Raw genomic sequence first — 16,216 nt, 5'->3', positions numbered from 1 at the left:
TGCTGTTGAGGCAGAGAGAAGCCTGGGAGGCCGGGCTGGCAGGCTAAGGGGGATGGGCGGATCACACACTGCAACCTGGGAGGGGTATCTATTCCCAGGGCAGGGCTTGGCCACAGACAGGTGCAGGGAGCTGGCGTCGCACAGGGCTTGCCCTGCATTCATCCTTCTGCTCTTCGCTGAGGGATGGGTGGCGGGGCATTCACATTCTGTGCAGACACGGGCCGTGTGGCTCAACCGTGGTGGCAAGGAGCAGACGGGTGAAGAGCTTCCAGCCTTCTCCACTGTGGGAGGGGCGGGATTCTGGGGTCATGCGGGGCCACCTGCCCTCAGGGAGTATTTTGTGGACAGTGTGGCATGAGGGAGGGAAAAAAAGGAGGGAGGGTGGGAGGTAGGAGCTGGGTGAATGAGCAGGGCTGGTGCCGAGGCACTGGTCCAGGGAGCATCTCTGCTGGAGGCAGGCTAATTAACCACGAGGGAGACACCTGAAGGGGTCTAGCCTCGGGCTGGCAGTGATGGCTCACCCTCTCCCATGCCGCTCATTCTCTCATTCTTGTTTGTTTGCTACAACTACTTAGCAAACTCCAGGCATCTAAGAGGAAACCCCAAATAAGACACCACAACCCCAAGTCTCCCTGCTGGGATGTTTACAGAGGCCCCGTGACAAGCACATCGGAAGCAAGTTACTTAACCTCACTGACAAGGAAACATAGCGACAAGGAAAATAACAACACGGAGACAACAGGTGCATAGCCTAGTGCTGTGAGATCCAGAGACTCTGGTCTGTTATTTAATCCTCTAGATATTTTGCTGGGTGTTTTGTCCATTTTGTTGACAAGGACATGGAGGCTCTGAGATGGGAGGAGTGAGCCCAGGAGCCAGGATTGAAACTCAGGGCCACTGGGCTGCACAGTCCAAGAAGTCAAACCCACGCCATTTCAACTCCTCCCCGAAGCTTCTTATTTTCGCTTTTGGCCATCTCTGTCCTGAGAGGAACCACTCTACCACAGAACTTACGCACTCACTTCTGCTAGAACAGAAGATGCACACAGCAGGGACCTGGGCCACTTCTATTTCCTGCTGCATCCCCAGAGCACAGTCTAGGGCTTAGCACACAGTAGGACCTCAAATATTTGCTAAACGCATGACTGAACAAATGAAGAGAAGGGCTGCCTACGATGGTTTCAAAGATGCCCTGTGGCTGGCCCACGTCCATCTGTAAGGCAGGCCACACTCTGTGGATACAGGCATTTGCTGAAAGTTGAATGAACACATAAAACCACCGCTGGAAATCAGGGAGGCTGACAGCACGCTCATCGGATGCGGGGAGGCTCGGGGGTCCCTGGAGGGTGGGCAACATGACACAGATGCTCTTGGAACCTCTGGGCCTGCCGTGCCAGTTCCCTGGGTTCCAACCTGGCTTTGATCAGTGCTCTCCCGATGCTGACTGGATCGGCCTTGCTCCCTGCTAAAAACCCTTCCCTGGCTTCCGCGGCTTGCTAGAGAAGGACTACCCGAATCCTGCCCAAATCCTTCCAAGCTGTCTATGGCCTGTCCTAGATCAGTCAGGGAGCTCTAGAGAAACAGACCAATAGAAGAGATACACACACATGACACACACATATGAATATATATACAGAAGGGGAGACAATTTGTTTTTAAAAAATTTTTAAAAATATTTGAGAGGGAGAGAGCGCGCGTGTGCACACATGCACGCAGAGAGGCGCAGAGGGAGAGAATTCTCACGCAGACTCCCCACTGAGTATGGAAACCAACGTGGGGCTCAGTCCCAGGACCCTGAGATCATGACCTGAGCCGAAAGCAAGAGTGGGCTGCCCGACTGACAGAGCCATCCAGGCACCGCAAGACAGAGTTTACTCTAAGGCAGAAGGGACAGCAAGTTGGAAACTCAAGTAGGACCTCTGTGTTAAGATCTTCAGGCAGAATTCCCCCTTCTACAGAAGACTCCAATTTTTCATTTTTAAGGACTTCTATGGATTATATGAAGCCTACATCCACGTTACTCCGGGTAATCTCCTTTACTTAACTGCACCTACAAAACACCTTCTGGGCAACACGTGGGCACCGTAGCCCAGTCAAGCTGACCCATGAGATTCACTGTCCCAGGCCCTGCCTCCCTCTGCTGTTCACCCCACAGCAAACTCTCCGTTGGCCTCAGCCCCGTCCCCCAAATGTCCCATGCTCCTTTTGGAGGGCAAGTCTGGGCACACACGCATCCCCCAATCCCCCGCTAGTTCACTCCAACAGCCACTCAGAGCTCAGTTCCAGCACTGCCTCCCCGACATCATCCCCACACGGGGACATGACAAGCTACTTAGTCCAAGCTCTCAGTGCATTTTCTTCACAGCATCGCCCCTCCTCGCTGTGACCTCCACATGTGAGTCTGTGATTAGGGGGGCGGGACTGTGTCTGTTTGCTCCCTGTGACACCCCAGGACGCTGGCTGGCAGCGGTCGAGGCGCAGGAAACACTGTCTGTGTGATGCAAAGCCCCGAAGTCCGCAGGGAGAGCTGCGTGCGGCCCTACAGGGCTGAGGGGGGCCCGTGTGGGACCCGCTCTAAGGGCACCAGGTCCCTGGCACCCTGGTGTGGCAGCGCAGAAGACATGAAATCAAAAGGCTTCACTTCACAAACACAGAGGTGGCTGTGTGGGAAAGCTCTCTTTGTGCAAAGCCCTTCACGAAGACTCTGAACTCCAAAGTTGCCTGCAGCCTGCAGCCCAGGCCCAGAGGGACGCTTTCAGAAGATGGCACGCTTGCCCTGCCGGCCTCGGAACGATCAGAGCCTCTCTAGCGGGTCAACCTTTGTGTCGCTCTGCATTTAAACGCTCTGTTTTAGTCCCGGCACCAGCCCACACGGACGCGCCTGCCTCACATGAAAATCCACACAGAGCTCTGTCGAATGGATGCTCCCCTTTTCTGTTCGGAGCTTGGAGGCACTGACAAGCGTCACATGAAGAACTCTCAGACCTGCTGAACCATGAAGGAGAATGGCGGCTGCCTTCCAGGAGCCCCCGCTCATGGCCAGGGTTTCCACCAGGAGCCTGGGATGACGTTCATGGCTCTAGCTCAGGAGTCAGGCAGCCCAGGCTCACATCCTAGCTCCATGAGCCAATAGCTGTGTGACCCTGGACAACTTACTTAACCTCTCTGAGCTTAAGTTTCATCTGTAAAAGGGAGGGCTTATCATGAACGCCACCTTGAAGTGATTATGAGGAGGCTCTGTGGAAAGCTCTTGGTGCAGTGCTCAGCACATTGGTTTTCAGTGTGTTTTGAATACACACACACACATACACTCTCTCTCTCTCTCCATCCAGTGATACATATGAATGTTGGAAAACAGATAATGATCCCCATGCTATTCTCTATTCTTTTTTTTTTTAAAGATTTTATTTATTCATTTGATAGACAAAGCTCACAAGTAGGCAGAGAAGCAGGCAGAGGAGGAGGGGAAAGCAGGCTCCCCGCCAAGCAGAGAACTGGACGCGGGGCTCCATCCCAGGACCCTGGGACCATGACCAGAGCTGAAGGCAGAGGCTTTAACCCACTGAGCCATCCAGGCACCCCTCTATTCTCTATTCTTGTTCCAGAGTAATATTTCTAAAATGAGAACCGCATCATGTCATTCCCCTGCTTAAAATTCTTCCTTGGCTCCCTCATTTCTCCTGGGATAAGGAGTCAGCCCTCAACATAGCCTACGGGAACTGCAGATCCTTCTCGAGTTTTCAGGACACACCAGTCTCCTTTCCATTCTATTTGCTCCATCACTGGTCTTCTTGGTCTCTTGACTTTCAGATCTTTCCACATTTGGGTTTTCTCAAAACAGTTTCTTTCTTTCTACTGCTTCCCACATCCCATCACCACCACCTTTTCCTAGGAAACACTATTCTCTGTCCTATCTGAAATGCCTAATTTCCTGATGAGCCTTCTTACTTTCTCCCCCATTCTAAGTTTCTGACATCAGGGGTCTCATCTGTCACCTTAGCTGCTGTGCTCCCAGCTCCTGTGACATTATCTCGCACAATAAATTCAGTGAACACGTGACTGCGTGAAGAGGGCTTCTCTGAGCCTGTGGCCTGTACTCCCACTTCCCTCAGGCCCTCCCACAGATGGCCGTGACTGCCCGCTAGCCTGGAAGTGTCCTCTACTGAAGCCATCTGCTGAGGGCTTCTCTGCACCAAGGCTTGTGCCTGGACTCCTAAGCTCTGCTCTGCCCAGAGCCAGCTGCCATCCAGCTGGCTGCAGGCAATCTCTGTCCCTCTCCTTGGGCCAGATAAAGGCAAGGATATAGTCAGTGCTGGGCTGTTGCTCTCTAAAGTGCTCCAGGGAACCTGCCCAGTGGGGGTGGGTGGGGGAGGTGGCAAGTACGTGAAGAAAGCAGCAGCTGGCATTATTAGACAAGGTACAGCTGTCAGGACGGCCCCGTTGGAACCAGATAGGCACCTCTAGTGTCATGGCAGGGGTGCCGGGTTTGCCTTCTCCCTGCTGAAATGCAGATGGCAGGTTCCAAGGAGACACATGACTGCCTCCTGAAAATCACCAATGAGCCAGGCCAAGGGACAGAGCACATGGGGACCCAGGCCTCTGCCCATGGGAGTAGTTGAGTGGCTAAAGGACGGGCCTTGGGGTCAGACCACCCTGGGCTCATGTCGATGCTCTGCTGCTTCTTGGCAGTGTGATCTCAAGAAATTCTTCAACCTTCCTGGGCCTCAGTGACCTCCTCTGCAAAATGAGAGTAACAATACCTGCCTTGTAGGATTCCCGGGAGGATTGAATGAGATCACATAAAGAAACAATCGACCACCGCAGTGCCTGGCACACAGTCCATGCTCGGATTGCTGGCTGTGGCTGACTGCAGCTGGACAGACACAACTTCCCTTGCTTTCCTAAAGGCTGGGTGGGCAGAACGGCCTGCACTCCTCCCTATCCCTGCCCACGTACGTCCCTGCCATGCCTCCGTGCTTGTCACTTCCTACATTGCTCTGCCCCTTCTCTAGCATGTACCTCCATCGCCCTAGATTTGAGGTGCTGGCTGTGCCCCAGATCCCCGTCCTCTGACCCTCTGGAGCTAACCAGAGCCAGGCCAGGTTGTCCCCCCTCCTTTAAGGAGCACATTCTGCTCATCTCCCCCTGCGATACACAGTCTCACAGAGCTGTGTCTCAGCCGGTGCCCTGATGGTTAAGCCCCAAACCCTTTCAAGCCTCCTATCAGTGCTGTGGATGTGGGCCTACTGTGAGCCTGCTTCCCCCATGTCCCCAGCCTCCACACCCCAGCAGAAATCCCCTCTTCCCACAACAATGCCTGGGGGAGATATGTCATCCTTCCCTTCTCCTCTCCTTGGGATGTTAGTGGTGGGACAACAAATCCATGCTCACAGTCCTCACATGAAATCAGTTTCAAAATTTCCTGGATTTTAAGCAGGAGAGCATGGCAGGGGATGGGGGGATGGAGGGGGCATGGTTTACTGACACTAGATTCTCATTCTCCTCTTTAGCCCTCAGGAAGATGTGGACTTACAGGTTTGTTTCCAGAACCAGGAAGGTCTGATGTTTATAAACATTCCCTTAGATGCAAGCAAAGAGATGTTTTAGGCTTCAGTTCTTCTGGAATGGCAAGCTTGAACCTACGAGGCTCATGGCCCAGGAAGAACAGAACTCTTCTGAAGCTGACGGGGGCCTACCTTTGCAGACTGAATTTGTGTCACCTCCCCTGGGGGGCAGGGGCTGACATGTCTGCTTCTGCCCTGCTGTCAGTAAGCTTTTGCAGGCTTGCTTCTAAATCAGGACCTTAGTGTTGACCTCTAGCGGGGGTCTGGATTGCTTGGAGGGTTGTGTGCAATTACCTAAGTGGTTCTTAAAGTGCAGTCCATGGGCCACTGGGGCTCTGCTAGACTTTTTCAGGGCTCTGGGAGACTAGAACTACTTTTTTGATAACAATTAAAACACGGTTTTCCATTTGCAGGGGTGAGTGAAGTCGCCTGCACCTCAGTATGAGTCGCAGCCGTGGCACCTCGTGGTAACAGGGGGCATTATTCTTCCCCTTTAAGTACATGCAGGTGAAAAAAAAAAGCCAGATTCACTTAAGCATGTCCTCCGCGAAGCCATGAAAAATTATTAATTGCACTGAATATCAACCCTTGAACACACATCTTTTTACTATTCTGTGTGGCAAAATGGGAAACATGCATAAAGCATTTCAGCTTTGGTTTTCTGGAGAAAAAGCTGTGGTGTCATGGAGTTACCAGCTGAACTAGCCGTTTTTAAAATTTTCTTTCATAAAACATTTCTGCTTTGAAGACTGGCCAGCAAACAGGTCACTCTGGGATGGGTATTTAGTTGGCAATATGTCAAAAGTAAATATTGGAAGCCTGTCACTTCCAGGAAAACCACTAATAGTACTTAATGGCAGTGATAAAATTCAAGCTTGCTTCCAAGTAAAAATTCAAAGTTTAGAAAACTTGTAACTGCCACACTGAGCATTATTCCTTTCCTCGGAGGCTTTTCTGAGGGGGTCTGTGGTGATGTTACTGGCTATGACATTCTTGATATTGTGTGATGCAATGTGCCAACCTCGGAAATTTCTGCATAACTCAGTGAACCAATATCTTCCAAATGACCAGTGCACACTGTTACACTGTTACACGATCATTCACAGGGGAAAGCTCCATTCAAGTAACATAGGACAGAAAGTCCACTGACGCGGCTTTGGGTTTCACACAACAACTAGCCTTTACAAAACTACCCCATGTGATATCAAAGAAGAATATTCACAATTATTTGGAAGGGCTATGAAAATCCTCCTCCCTTTTCCAACTACATGACTACGTGAAGCCAGATTTGCTGCTTGCACTTGACCCAAACCATCATGTTACGACACAGGGAATGCCAAAGTGGTTATAAAAATCCAGTTGCCTGAGGACATGAACAGACATTTCTGCAAAGAAGACATCCAGATGGCCAACAGACACATGAAAAAGTGCCCCACATCACTCGGCATCAGGGAAATACAAATCAAAACCACAATGAGATACCACCTCACACCAGTCAAATGGCTAAAATTAACAAGTCAGGAAATGACAGATGCTGGTGAGGATGCGGAGAAAGGGGAACCCTCCTACACTGTTGGTGGGAATGCAAGCTGGTGCGACCACTCTGGAAAACAGCAAGGAGGTTCCTCAAAAAGTTGAAAATAGAGCTACCCTACGACCCGGCAATTGCACTACTGGGTATTTACCCTAAAGATACAAATGTAGTGATCCGAAGGGGCACCTGCACCCGAATGTTTATAGCAGCAATGACCACAATAGCCAAACTATGCAAAGAACCTAGATGTCCATCAACAGATGAATGGATAAAGAAGTGGTATATATGTACAATGGAATACTATGCAGCCATCAAAAGAAATGAAATCTTGCCATTTGCGATGATGTGGATGGAACTAGAGGGTATTATCCTGTGTGAAATAAGTCAATCAGAGAAAGACAATTATCATATGATCTCCCTGATATGAGGAAGTTGAGAGGCAACATGGGGGTTTGGGGGGTAGGAAGAGAATAAATGAAACAAGATGGGATCGGGAGGGAGACAAACCATAAGAGACTCTTACTGTCACAAAACAAACTGAGGGTTGCCGGGGGGAGGGGGGCAGGGAGAGGGGGGTGGGGTTATGGACACTGGGGAGGGTATGTGCTATGGTGAGTGCTGTGAAGTGTGTAAACCTGGTGATTCACAGACCTGTACTCCTGGGGCTAAAAATACATTATATGTCAATAAAAAATTAAAAAATTTTAAAAATAAAAAAAAAATCCAGTTGCCTTCTGCCACGTTTGTAAAAATGTCCCTCTTCTCAATTAAATTTCTTTTGGTTTGTTTTCCACAGAACTTTGCTGTTTATATAAACGTGCAACGAGAAATTGTTATTTTTAAATGGATTAATATTTTAAAAAAAATCCTCAGTAGTCGTTTCCAATATGGTAAATGTCATAGCTATAACCACATAAACGGAAGTAAGAGTCCTCATTGCTTTTGAAAAATACCTAAAGGTGGGGCGCCTGGGTGGCTCAGTGGGTTAAGCCTCTGCCTTCGGCTCAGGTCATGATCTCAGGGTCCTGGGATTGAGTCCCACATCGGGTTCTCTGCTCAGCGGGGAGCCTGCTTCCCCCTCTCTGCCTACTTGTGATTTCTCTCTCTGTGTGTCCAATAAATAAATAAAATCTTTAAAAAAAAAAGAAAAAGAAAAATACCAAAAGGGGTCCAGAGACCTCCAAATTTAAGAACTTCTGGGGTAGGGGACAAGAGCATGGCATGTGGGATCCGACCAAGCTGCCTTCTGATCCTGACTCGCTGCTTACTGGGGATGAGGCCTGGGGAGTGGCTCTTAGTTCTCAGCACTGAGAAAGAGCCGGGGGACAGCATGCCGACCTCAGGGACTGCTTGAACCCGCAAGGGCAAGAGCCACAGGTCTCAGGTGGCCCCTCGCCCAAGAAGAGAGCAGGACTGATGGAAAACTCACTTCCCACCTGTACGGTATCACCTCACTCGTGCCTGCGGTAGGAAGCACTTCTTCTCCCTTTGGAGAAATGCTTTTTTTTTTCTGCTTTTCAATGAATTAAACTTAATATTGTTTTGTACATTGGCAGCTCTGCCTGAGACCACTAATGATGCCTAAGGGAGCTGGAAACCAGCACTGGATCCAAACACTGAATCTGGTCCTTGAACCGAAGGCCCCAAGCCACAGCTTTCCAGGCCTGTTGACTTGCACTTTTTCCAGCAACAGTTTCCCTGCACCCCTTCTTCAGACCCCTCCCAGACACTCCTACTTCCTTCCCTCCAGGAAACAGTCTGCACTCAGAGGTGAAGGCTGCCATCTTGGGTGTGCTTAGGAAACCAGGCTGGCCGAGGGGGCTGCCATCATTTCCAAAGCAGGAAATTGTGTTTCCCCAAGCCCGGGAGTTCAGTTTATCATTACAGCCAATTATCTTTGTTATTTCAATCTCTATTTCATGAGCTTTGGGGAAAAGCATCCACAGGCCTGTTTTCATGGCATTCTTTTCCGCTTTGGCATGTGTCACTTGGCATTCCGCTGGCCTAGGAAGGAGGCGAGTACCTGGGTCATGTCTGCGGCCCCCATGCCACGGCACCGGGGGAGGGAAGGGCCTGGGGCTGGTGGCGCCACATGGTGGTGCTCGTGCTGACCTCCAGCAGCACAACCAGAACCCGAACGCAGGGTTGTCATGGATGTTTGAGTGACTATCAAGACCCAGTGATCTCCCTCCCTCCCTCCCCATCTCTCTTTTCTTTCTTTCCTCCCTCCCTGCCCCCACCCATCCTATCCTTCCCTTTCCCTTTCCTTTCCTTTCCTGGCATGGGTGGCCCAGGTCACAGCCTCCCTGAGTGTCAGGAGAAGTCGGGAGCCACGATGCACACTGAGGCATTGACCTGCTATCCTATGTCGCTGTCCTACTCTGGATCCCCCAGGGAAGCATGGGCAGAGCCAATCACAGAACAGTCCCTGCTGGTGTCCGGGTCACTTTTGCCACTTGTGTCCGAGGGCAGGGTGCATGCTAAGCTGTCTCAGAGGAAGGGGCATGTCCGGGGTCCGGGATGCAGTGTGCGCTTGTGATGTGGGGGGGGAGTGGCAGGCGAATGTGTCTTCCCGCGCTGGCACTCTGGGTTCTGGTCACACCTGACCCGGCTCTGCCACAACCCACAGCAGCTGCCGTGGGGCATGTGGGGCACCCCCCCGCCCTGGCCCTTTGGGCTTCATCTCCATAGGGAAGATTTCTCTGATCTCCACACCCAAGGGAAGTCTCTCTCCTCTAGGATGTCACAGCGACCTTGTCCTCTCTTTCGTGGCACTGTGATAGCTGTCATCTCGCACACGCTGCTGAGATGGTTGAGCATACGTCTCCCTTCCCCAGTGAACCGGGGGCCCCATGTGGGTGGGGGTCTCCCCAGTGTGATCAGAGGAACCTGACACACCAGGCCCTCAACAGACAGGTGCTGAGTGAATGAGTGACCGAACGGAAGCAGGAATACCGCGTGTGCGGGCTGGGCTCCTGGCCACTCCAGACCGGCTGAGCTCTCCAAGGGGCAGAAAGACAGCTTCCTCCACAACATGAAGAGTGCTTCAGGAAGGGAATGAGACCTCTTTTGTGTAAGTGGGAGCTTCTGGGGCCGGAACAGCCCCGAGGAATTCATGTGAGGAGCTTGCGCTGTGGGGTCAGATGGCTCCTGGGTGGAGCACGAGCAGGACCCAGGGCTAAGATCTTATCTGTGACATGGGGGGCTGTAAGGGGGGACGGATCATGTTGGTAGAAGTGCTCTGGAAGCCACAGTGCCTGCTGGGCAATGTTCTTACTATTAACCCTGGGCTGTTTCTGGTATCAGACTGAGAGACTGCTGGGGAATCTGGAAGGTGGAGTGCAGAGCAGGGGTTTTGGGGATCTAGAAAACAAGGTGGTAACCCTCCCACTTGTATTCTGGAGGGCAGGGAGTCGTCACCTGCCAGGCAGAGGCACTGGGGAGGAGGCTCTGAGGCCACGGTGCTGGGGTCCCCTCAAGGAAGGGCACCCCAGGCAGTCGTGCCGGAGACACTAGGGATGGAGTGTGGTGAATGCTGGCGGCGGTGGGATTCGAGGGTGGGGGTACTTACAGTTCGGTCACGTCCTTGGGAATGCCTTTGGGGAGGGCGTGCAGTCCCCTGTTGCTGCAGCGAACCACTGTCTCCACGCAGGCACACTGCTCCGGGCAGTGTGGGCCCAGCTGGCAGCTGCTCTCGTCATTGCCTGTGGAGGATCCCAGCATGAGCACGGGGGACACTAACTTCTCGGGGGGGGGGGGGCGGGGCGGGGGTGTGGGGCAGGTGAGTGAGGCCGGGCGCCAGGGACCAAGCTGTCTTCAGGAAAGGGAAGCCCTCCACTTGGAGCCTGAACCAGAAATAAGGAGCCTTGCTGGTCTCCATGGGCAAAGGGGAAAGAACGTATGCCTGGGTCGGGGAAAAGGGAACCTTCTACTGCCACACTCAACATTACATGAAGACTTTAAAAACTTGATTAACTAGAGAATTAGATAGGGAAGGGGTTACTGTGAACTGAATCAGGGATAAGCCAAACTGACTGAAGGAGCTGTCCAGGGTAGGCGGACAGCCCTGTCTACTCCCTCTTTCTTCTCCCTTTCTCCACTCCTTCCACGGACACAATCCCTCTGGGGTGGTAAATGTGTCCCCAGACCCCATTATACCTTAACCTCAGTTAATCTACAAACCAGTTTATTTGTCTTTAGATAAGTTATAGCTGACCAAGTAAAAATTGTGCTGGCTTGAATTTATGTAAATATGCCCTTGGGAATCCTGACACTCAAAGCCTTGGACCTCCAGGTATTCATAACCCACTCCCCACCCCCCGCCCCCGCCAGTGACAGAAATTTCCCAGGAGCTCATCTTGAAGTCTGTTTCTCAGGATACACGAGCCTCATGACACAGATAGGAGAACTGAGGGCCAGGGCTCTCATGCACAGTTGTGTAGGTTGCATACTACACAAGAGTGCCTCATCATCTATTGGGCACTGTGGATGATAGATTAAGACATTTAGTACAAGAGTATTCTTATAGCCATAAAGTGTCTTGATTTAAAAAATCAGTGTATTATGATACTTTTCTGACAAAAGTAAAGAGACCCCTTTTAGAAAGAGACCTCTTTATTTAATTTGCATGAGGGAGCCATATGGCTAGTCCCAGACCTGCAGAGCCCTTCAAAGCCACAGCCGTATGCCAGAGGGCAGAGTCATGTCAGATCTCAGGGGGTCCTGACCGTTAAGTTCCCTGCTGCATTTCTCTTCCCTTGTATGCTTCTTGCCTTCCCAGGTACTGCCCTTCCGCTCTGCCCCCAGCCTCCTCACCTTCACAGGTAAAGTCCTGGATGGCCACATCCTGGATGGGGATCTCCTTGAGAAAGAATGGCTTCTGGCACCGGGGGTTCCCGCTCACGACCCGCCGCTTCCTCAACCACTTGCCAAGCCAGGCCAGGTGGCAGTTGCAGTTGAAGGGGTTGGACAGGAGGTTTCTGGGAAGAAAGAAAGGGCCTCTCTGAGTGGTTAGTACCCACCCTTCTACCCTGGTAGCTGGCCTCGGGATCCAGGGCTGCAACCCTGGAGCCCAGCTCTCCAGGGAGGCCTGCTCTGGGTTCCAGGGAAGGAGGGAGGAGGTCCAGGAAAGGAAATGCAGACTCTCTTCTAGAATCCAGAGGCGATCTTCACAAGGGTCTCACTCTGGACCTCTGAGGATGACAGGACCGTGGTCTCCTGTCACACCCTCCCTTCTCCGCTGAGCTCCAGCTGTGGACTGTCTTTAGCCCCTCAGCACGTTCTCTTACACTTAGCGCCCCCACCGACGCTGGTCACGACTCTCTCTACTGTCTGTCTGGCTGCCTCCTTGCCCTCCTCCTTCAGTCCTGGCTTACATGGAAATGAGGAGTTGCATCTGTCCCAGTCTTCTCCCTCATTCGCACACATGGCTGGCACAGCACCCACCCTCGTACTGGCCTCCCTCCTTAGACTCTCGGCTCCCCCAGGGTGGGCATCAGACCTGTCTGTCCATCCTGTGTCTCCGGGGTCCTGCCTGGCACCAGCACTGCCACTGTGTATGTATCTGGGGAATGCAGTGACTGGCTTGGCGGAGGGACGAGGGGAGAGCAGCTGTGGGCAGGTGAGTGTTGCTAGAGGACGGGGACCAGGCTCAGCACTTCATGAGCCTGAGGATGGACAGGACATTATTCTCATCTCACACAGGAAGGAAGTAAAGCTTAGGGAGGTTACCTAAGAGGCCAGACAGCCCTGAGTGGCTGTGGTAAGACAGGACAAATTAAGAGCTTGGGAGTCAGATAGCCTGGGTTTGAATCCTGACACAGACGTGCCCCAGCTGTGCCAAGTCAGGCAAGTTTCTTCTCGTGTCAAAGCTGGTTCCCCTGATGCGTTGCGACTCCACCTCTCTGGGTATCTTGTGTGTCTCTGGATTCTCAGTGTGGAGACACACAGGAGGGGTGAAAAGTGGGCTCAAATAAACCAACCTGCTGGTGCCAGTTCCTAGCCCCCTGCCCCCCGTCTTGCTGTCATTCATTCATTCCATTCATGCCCTGATTCTCCAGGTATATGATGGACACTTAGTACCAGGCACACATACAGGCATGGTGGACATAGCAGTGCACAGAAGAGCTGCACATCCCTGTCCTTCTGGAACTTCCATTCCAGCTGATGGGAGGTGGACAGCATGGATCAACAAGGCAAAGGTCGGCTGTATGGTCTGTTAGGAAATGGTCCATGCTAGGGAGGTCAGCACGGCTGGGCTGAGGAGCTGGAGGGGATGGCATGCGGGGCAGAGTGGGGTGAGGTAACCTACACTTGAGCGAAGACCGGAAGGAGGCTGGGGGAAGGCTCTTCCAGGTAGTGGGAGTGGGCCTAGGGTGTAGGGGGCAGAGAGGAGGCTGGGGCAGGGGGAGCGCTGGCCTGGAGGGAGGTTAGGAGGGACCGGATGGTGTGGGCCCTTCAGGACATTTATAATTTGGCTTTTATTCCCAGTGAGGCGGGATACAGGAACAAGAAGCAGCCATAGGAGATACAACCAAAAGCCTTCTCTTCTGTCTTTCAGAGTCACTGGGAAGGAGAGAGAGCAAGGATGGACCAGCAACTAAGGTTAACGGAGCCACATGGAAATACTATGTGCAATCATAAATGCTGAGGAGTTTCTATATGTCAGATGCCTCCTGTGCATTTTACAACTACTAACAGATTAAATCCTCATAACAATCCTATGAGATGAATTACAGAGAAGGAACAACTGAAACACAGAGAGAGGAAGTAACTTTTCTAAGGCCACACAGCTAGTAAGAGGTAAAGCCAGGGTTTGAATCCAGGAAATTTGCTCTAGATCCCATCACTTTACTATTCTAAAGCCCACTTTACCAGTACAGTGAATTACCTGGGCAGGAGCACTCGTTTAGGTGTCCAGAAGGCTAGATTCTAATTCTGGTTCTGATACACATTTAAGCGGCCAGTGACATCATTTAAAACCCTGTCAGACCATGTCACCAGCCTGCTTAAAACCTTCAGTGGCTTCCTGACATGCTTTAGATGAAGACCAAAATAGTTCACGGCAAGCCTGTAGCCTGGCCCGGGCCTCCCTCCTGCCTTGCCTCATACCTCATCCTCCCTTACTCTGTGCTATGACCATGTTGGACCATGCTCTGTCTCATACATCTGCTCTGCAGTGACCCACCACAGGGCCTTTGCACATGTTCTTCTGATAGAAGGAAATGTACTTCCCACTCTGTTGAACAAGCTAACACCCACTCACCTTCCAGAACACAGCTCCAGTGTTCTTTGACAAAGCCTATGTTGGGTTTTCCTATTACTGTGGACCTCTGTTCTGTGATCATTCACTGTGCTATGAGCTCCAGGAAGGAGGGACCATGTCTGTGAATCCTCAGCACCTAGATGATGCCTGGCACATGGAGGGAGCCCAGCAAATGGTTATTAAGTTGACAAATGGGTAGGTGACCTTGGCCAAACATAGCAGGGAGCAGCCAGGGTAGAGATGTGCAGGAGAGGAGCCCAGAGTCAGTGCACAGTGCGGGTACAGGGGGACTTACATGGTAGACAGGGAGACAAGTGTGGTGAAGGCACCAGGGGTGATGGTGGTGATCCGATTGTCATAGAGGGACAGCAGCCTCACCGAACTGAGGCCAGCAAACGTGTCATTGCTCACACAGTTGATCAGGTTACTCCTCAGCATCCTGCAAAGAGAGGAGTGGGGATGAGGGAACACAGGCATGATCTTCTCCCCACCACTGAGCCACAAGGTGTGTGTGTGTGTGTGTGTGTGTAGGTGGGATGCTTTCGCCAACTCCAGGCCCAGACCAGTTGCGATGCTGAGGCTTGTTCTGTGATAGCAGGGTGTGGGGTCCCACTGTGGCCCCCCATGAATGTGTGTGTACACTCTTGCCTGTACGTGCTTTATGTAAACGTGTGTGTCATGAGTGCATACATGTGCACATGTATGTTGTGTGGTGGTCAGTGTCAGCATGTATATTTCTGGGAGGAGAAAGGAGAATCAAGATATGCCTGTGGGGGGCGCCTGGGTGGCTCAGTGGGTTAAGTCTCTGCCTTCAGCTCAGGTCATGATCTCAGGGTCCTGGGATAGAGCCCCACATCAGGCTCTGTGCTCAGCAGGGAGCCTGCTTCCCCCAAACCCGCCTGCCTCTCTGCCTACTTGTGATATCTCTCTGTCAAATAAATAAATAAAATCTTAAAAAAAAAAAAAGATGTGGCTGTGGGCCATCAGCTTGTGTGTGTGTGTGCTGTGTGTACACACTTGTTTGTGTCTGTGCTTAGCTGCATGCTGCCTGTGAGTGTGAGTGTCATTTTTATGCACATGTGTCTGTGTCTAAGTGGGTGTGTGTGTGCCTCTCTCAGCATATTTCCGGCATGAATCTATGTGCACACCTCAGGGCAAGGACTTTTTGGGGTGTGTGGGCTGGGGAGCCAAACATGCTAAGTTCTTGTCCATCACGGGCTGGCCAATGTCCAGCGCCTCTCTGGCTCCAGGAAGGAAGGGACTCAGCTTGTCGGGACAGGACCCAGGCCCAGGAGCTGCCCGCCCCAGCCTTTGCAGTCCCCCATTGGTCCCTTGCCCTCCCATCTCCTTGCAAGCCTTGGCCCAGGCTCCAGGCGCTCACAGAGTCTTGAGGCTGCTGAGTCCCTGGAACATGCGTCCATGTAGCGTTTCCAGCTGGTTCCCGGTCAGCATCAGTTCCTGCACGCCGGCCGCTCCGTCAAAGGCACCCTCTCTCACCTCCTTGATCTTATTGTTACTCAGGTTTCTAGAAGGAGGGGACAGAGTGGGTCAGGATGCAGGGAGGGAATCATGAGCCCTGCAGTCAGAGGGGACCCTCAGGTGCCCCTGGACCGAGAACTGCATGGTGGGGCTCCCTGATGTCTGGTTTTCAGCACCCGTGGCTGTGGAGGGACTCCAGTCCCACACAATTGGGGCTCACATGTGAAACAGGCTGCGTGCAACCGTAAGTCTTTTCAGGGTCATCCTTTTTTCTAAACCCCGGGGATGAGCACATTTAAAAGGGTGAGTCTCAAACTGATTTTCTCCTTTCATCAGAAACTCTCACCTAGCAGTGCTTCTCAAGTGGAAGGCAGG

At 52.1% G+C, this 16,216-nt stretch overlaps 1 protein-coding gene across 1 annotated transcript in view; it reads right to left on the bottom strand.

The window, feature by feature from the left end:
• The window catches only part of SLIT3 (slit guidance ligand 3), a 597,630-nt gene that overhangs the window by 54,237 nt on the left and 527,177 nt on the right, over nt 1-16,216 (bottom strand). The window contains exons 17-20 of the mRNA XM_080803857.1: nt 15,744-15,887; nt 14,658-14,801; nt 11,914-12,077; nt 10,670-10,802 (exon numbers count right to left, since the gene is read on the bottom strand). Coding sequence (XP_080659983.1) covers nt 10,670-10,802; nt 11,914-12,077; nt 14,658-14,801; nt 15,744-15,887 — 585 coding nt within the window. The remainder of the gene's footprint in view (nt 1-10,669; nt 10,803-11,913; nt 12,078-14,657; nt 14,802-15,743; nt 15,888-16,216) is intronic.

This window comes from Martes martes (assembly GCF_963455335.1).
Source record: "Martes martes genome assembly, chromosome: 5".
Classification (NCBI taxonomy): domain Eukaryota; kingdom Metazoa; phylum Chordata; class Mammalia; order Carnivora; family Mustelidae; genus Martes; species Martes martes.
The sequence above is the reverse complement of the archived record's forward strand: the minus strand, read 5'-3'. Positions and strand labels throughout refer to the sequence as shown.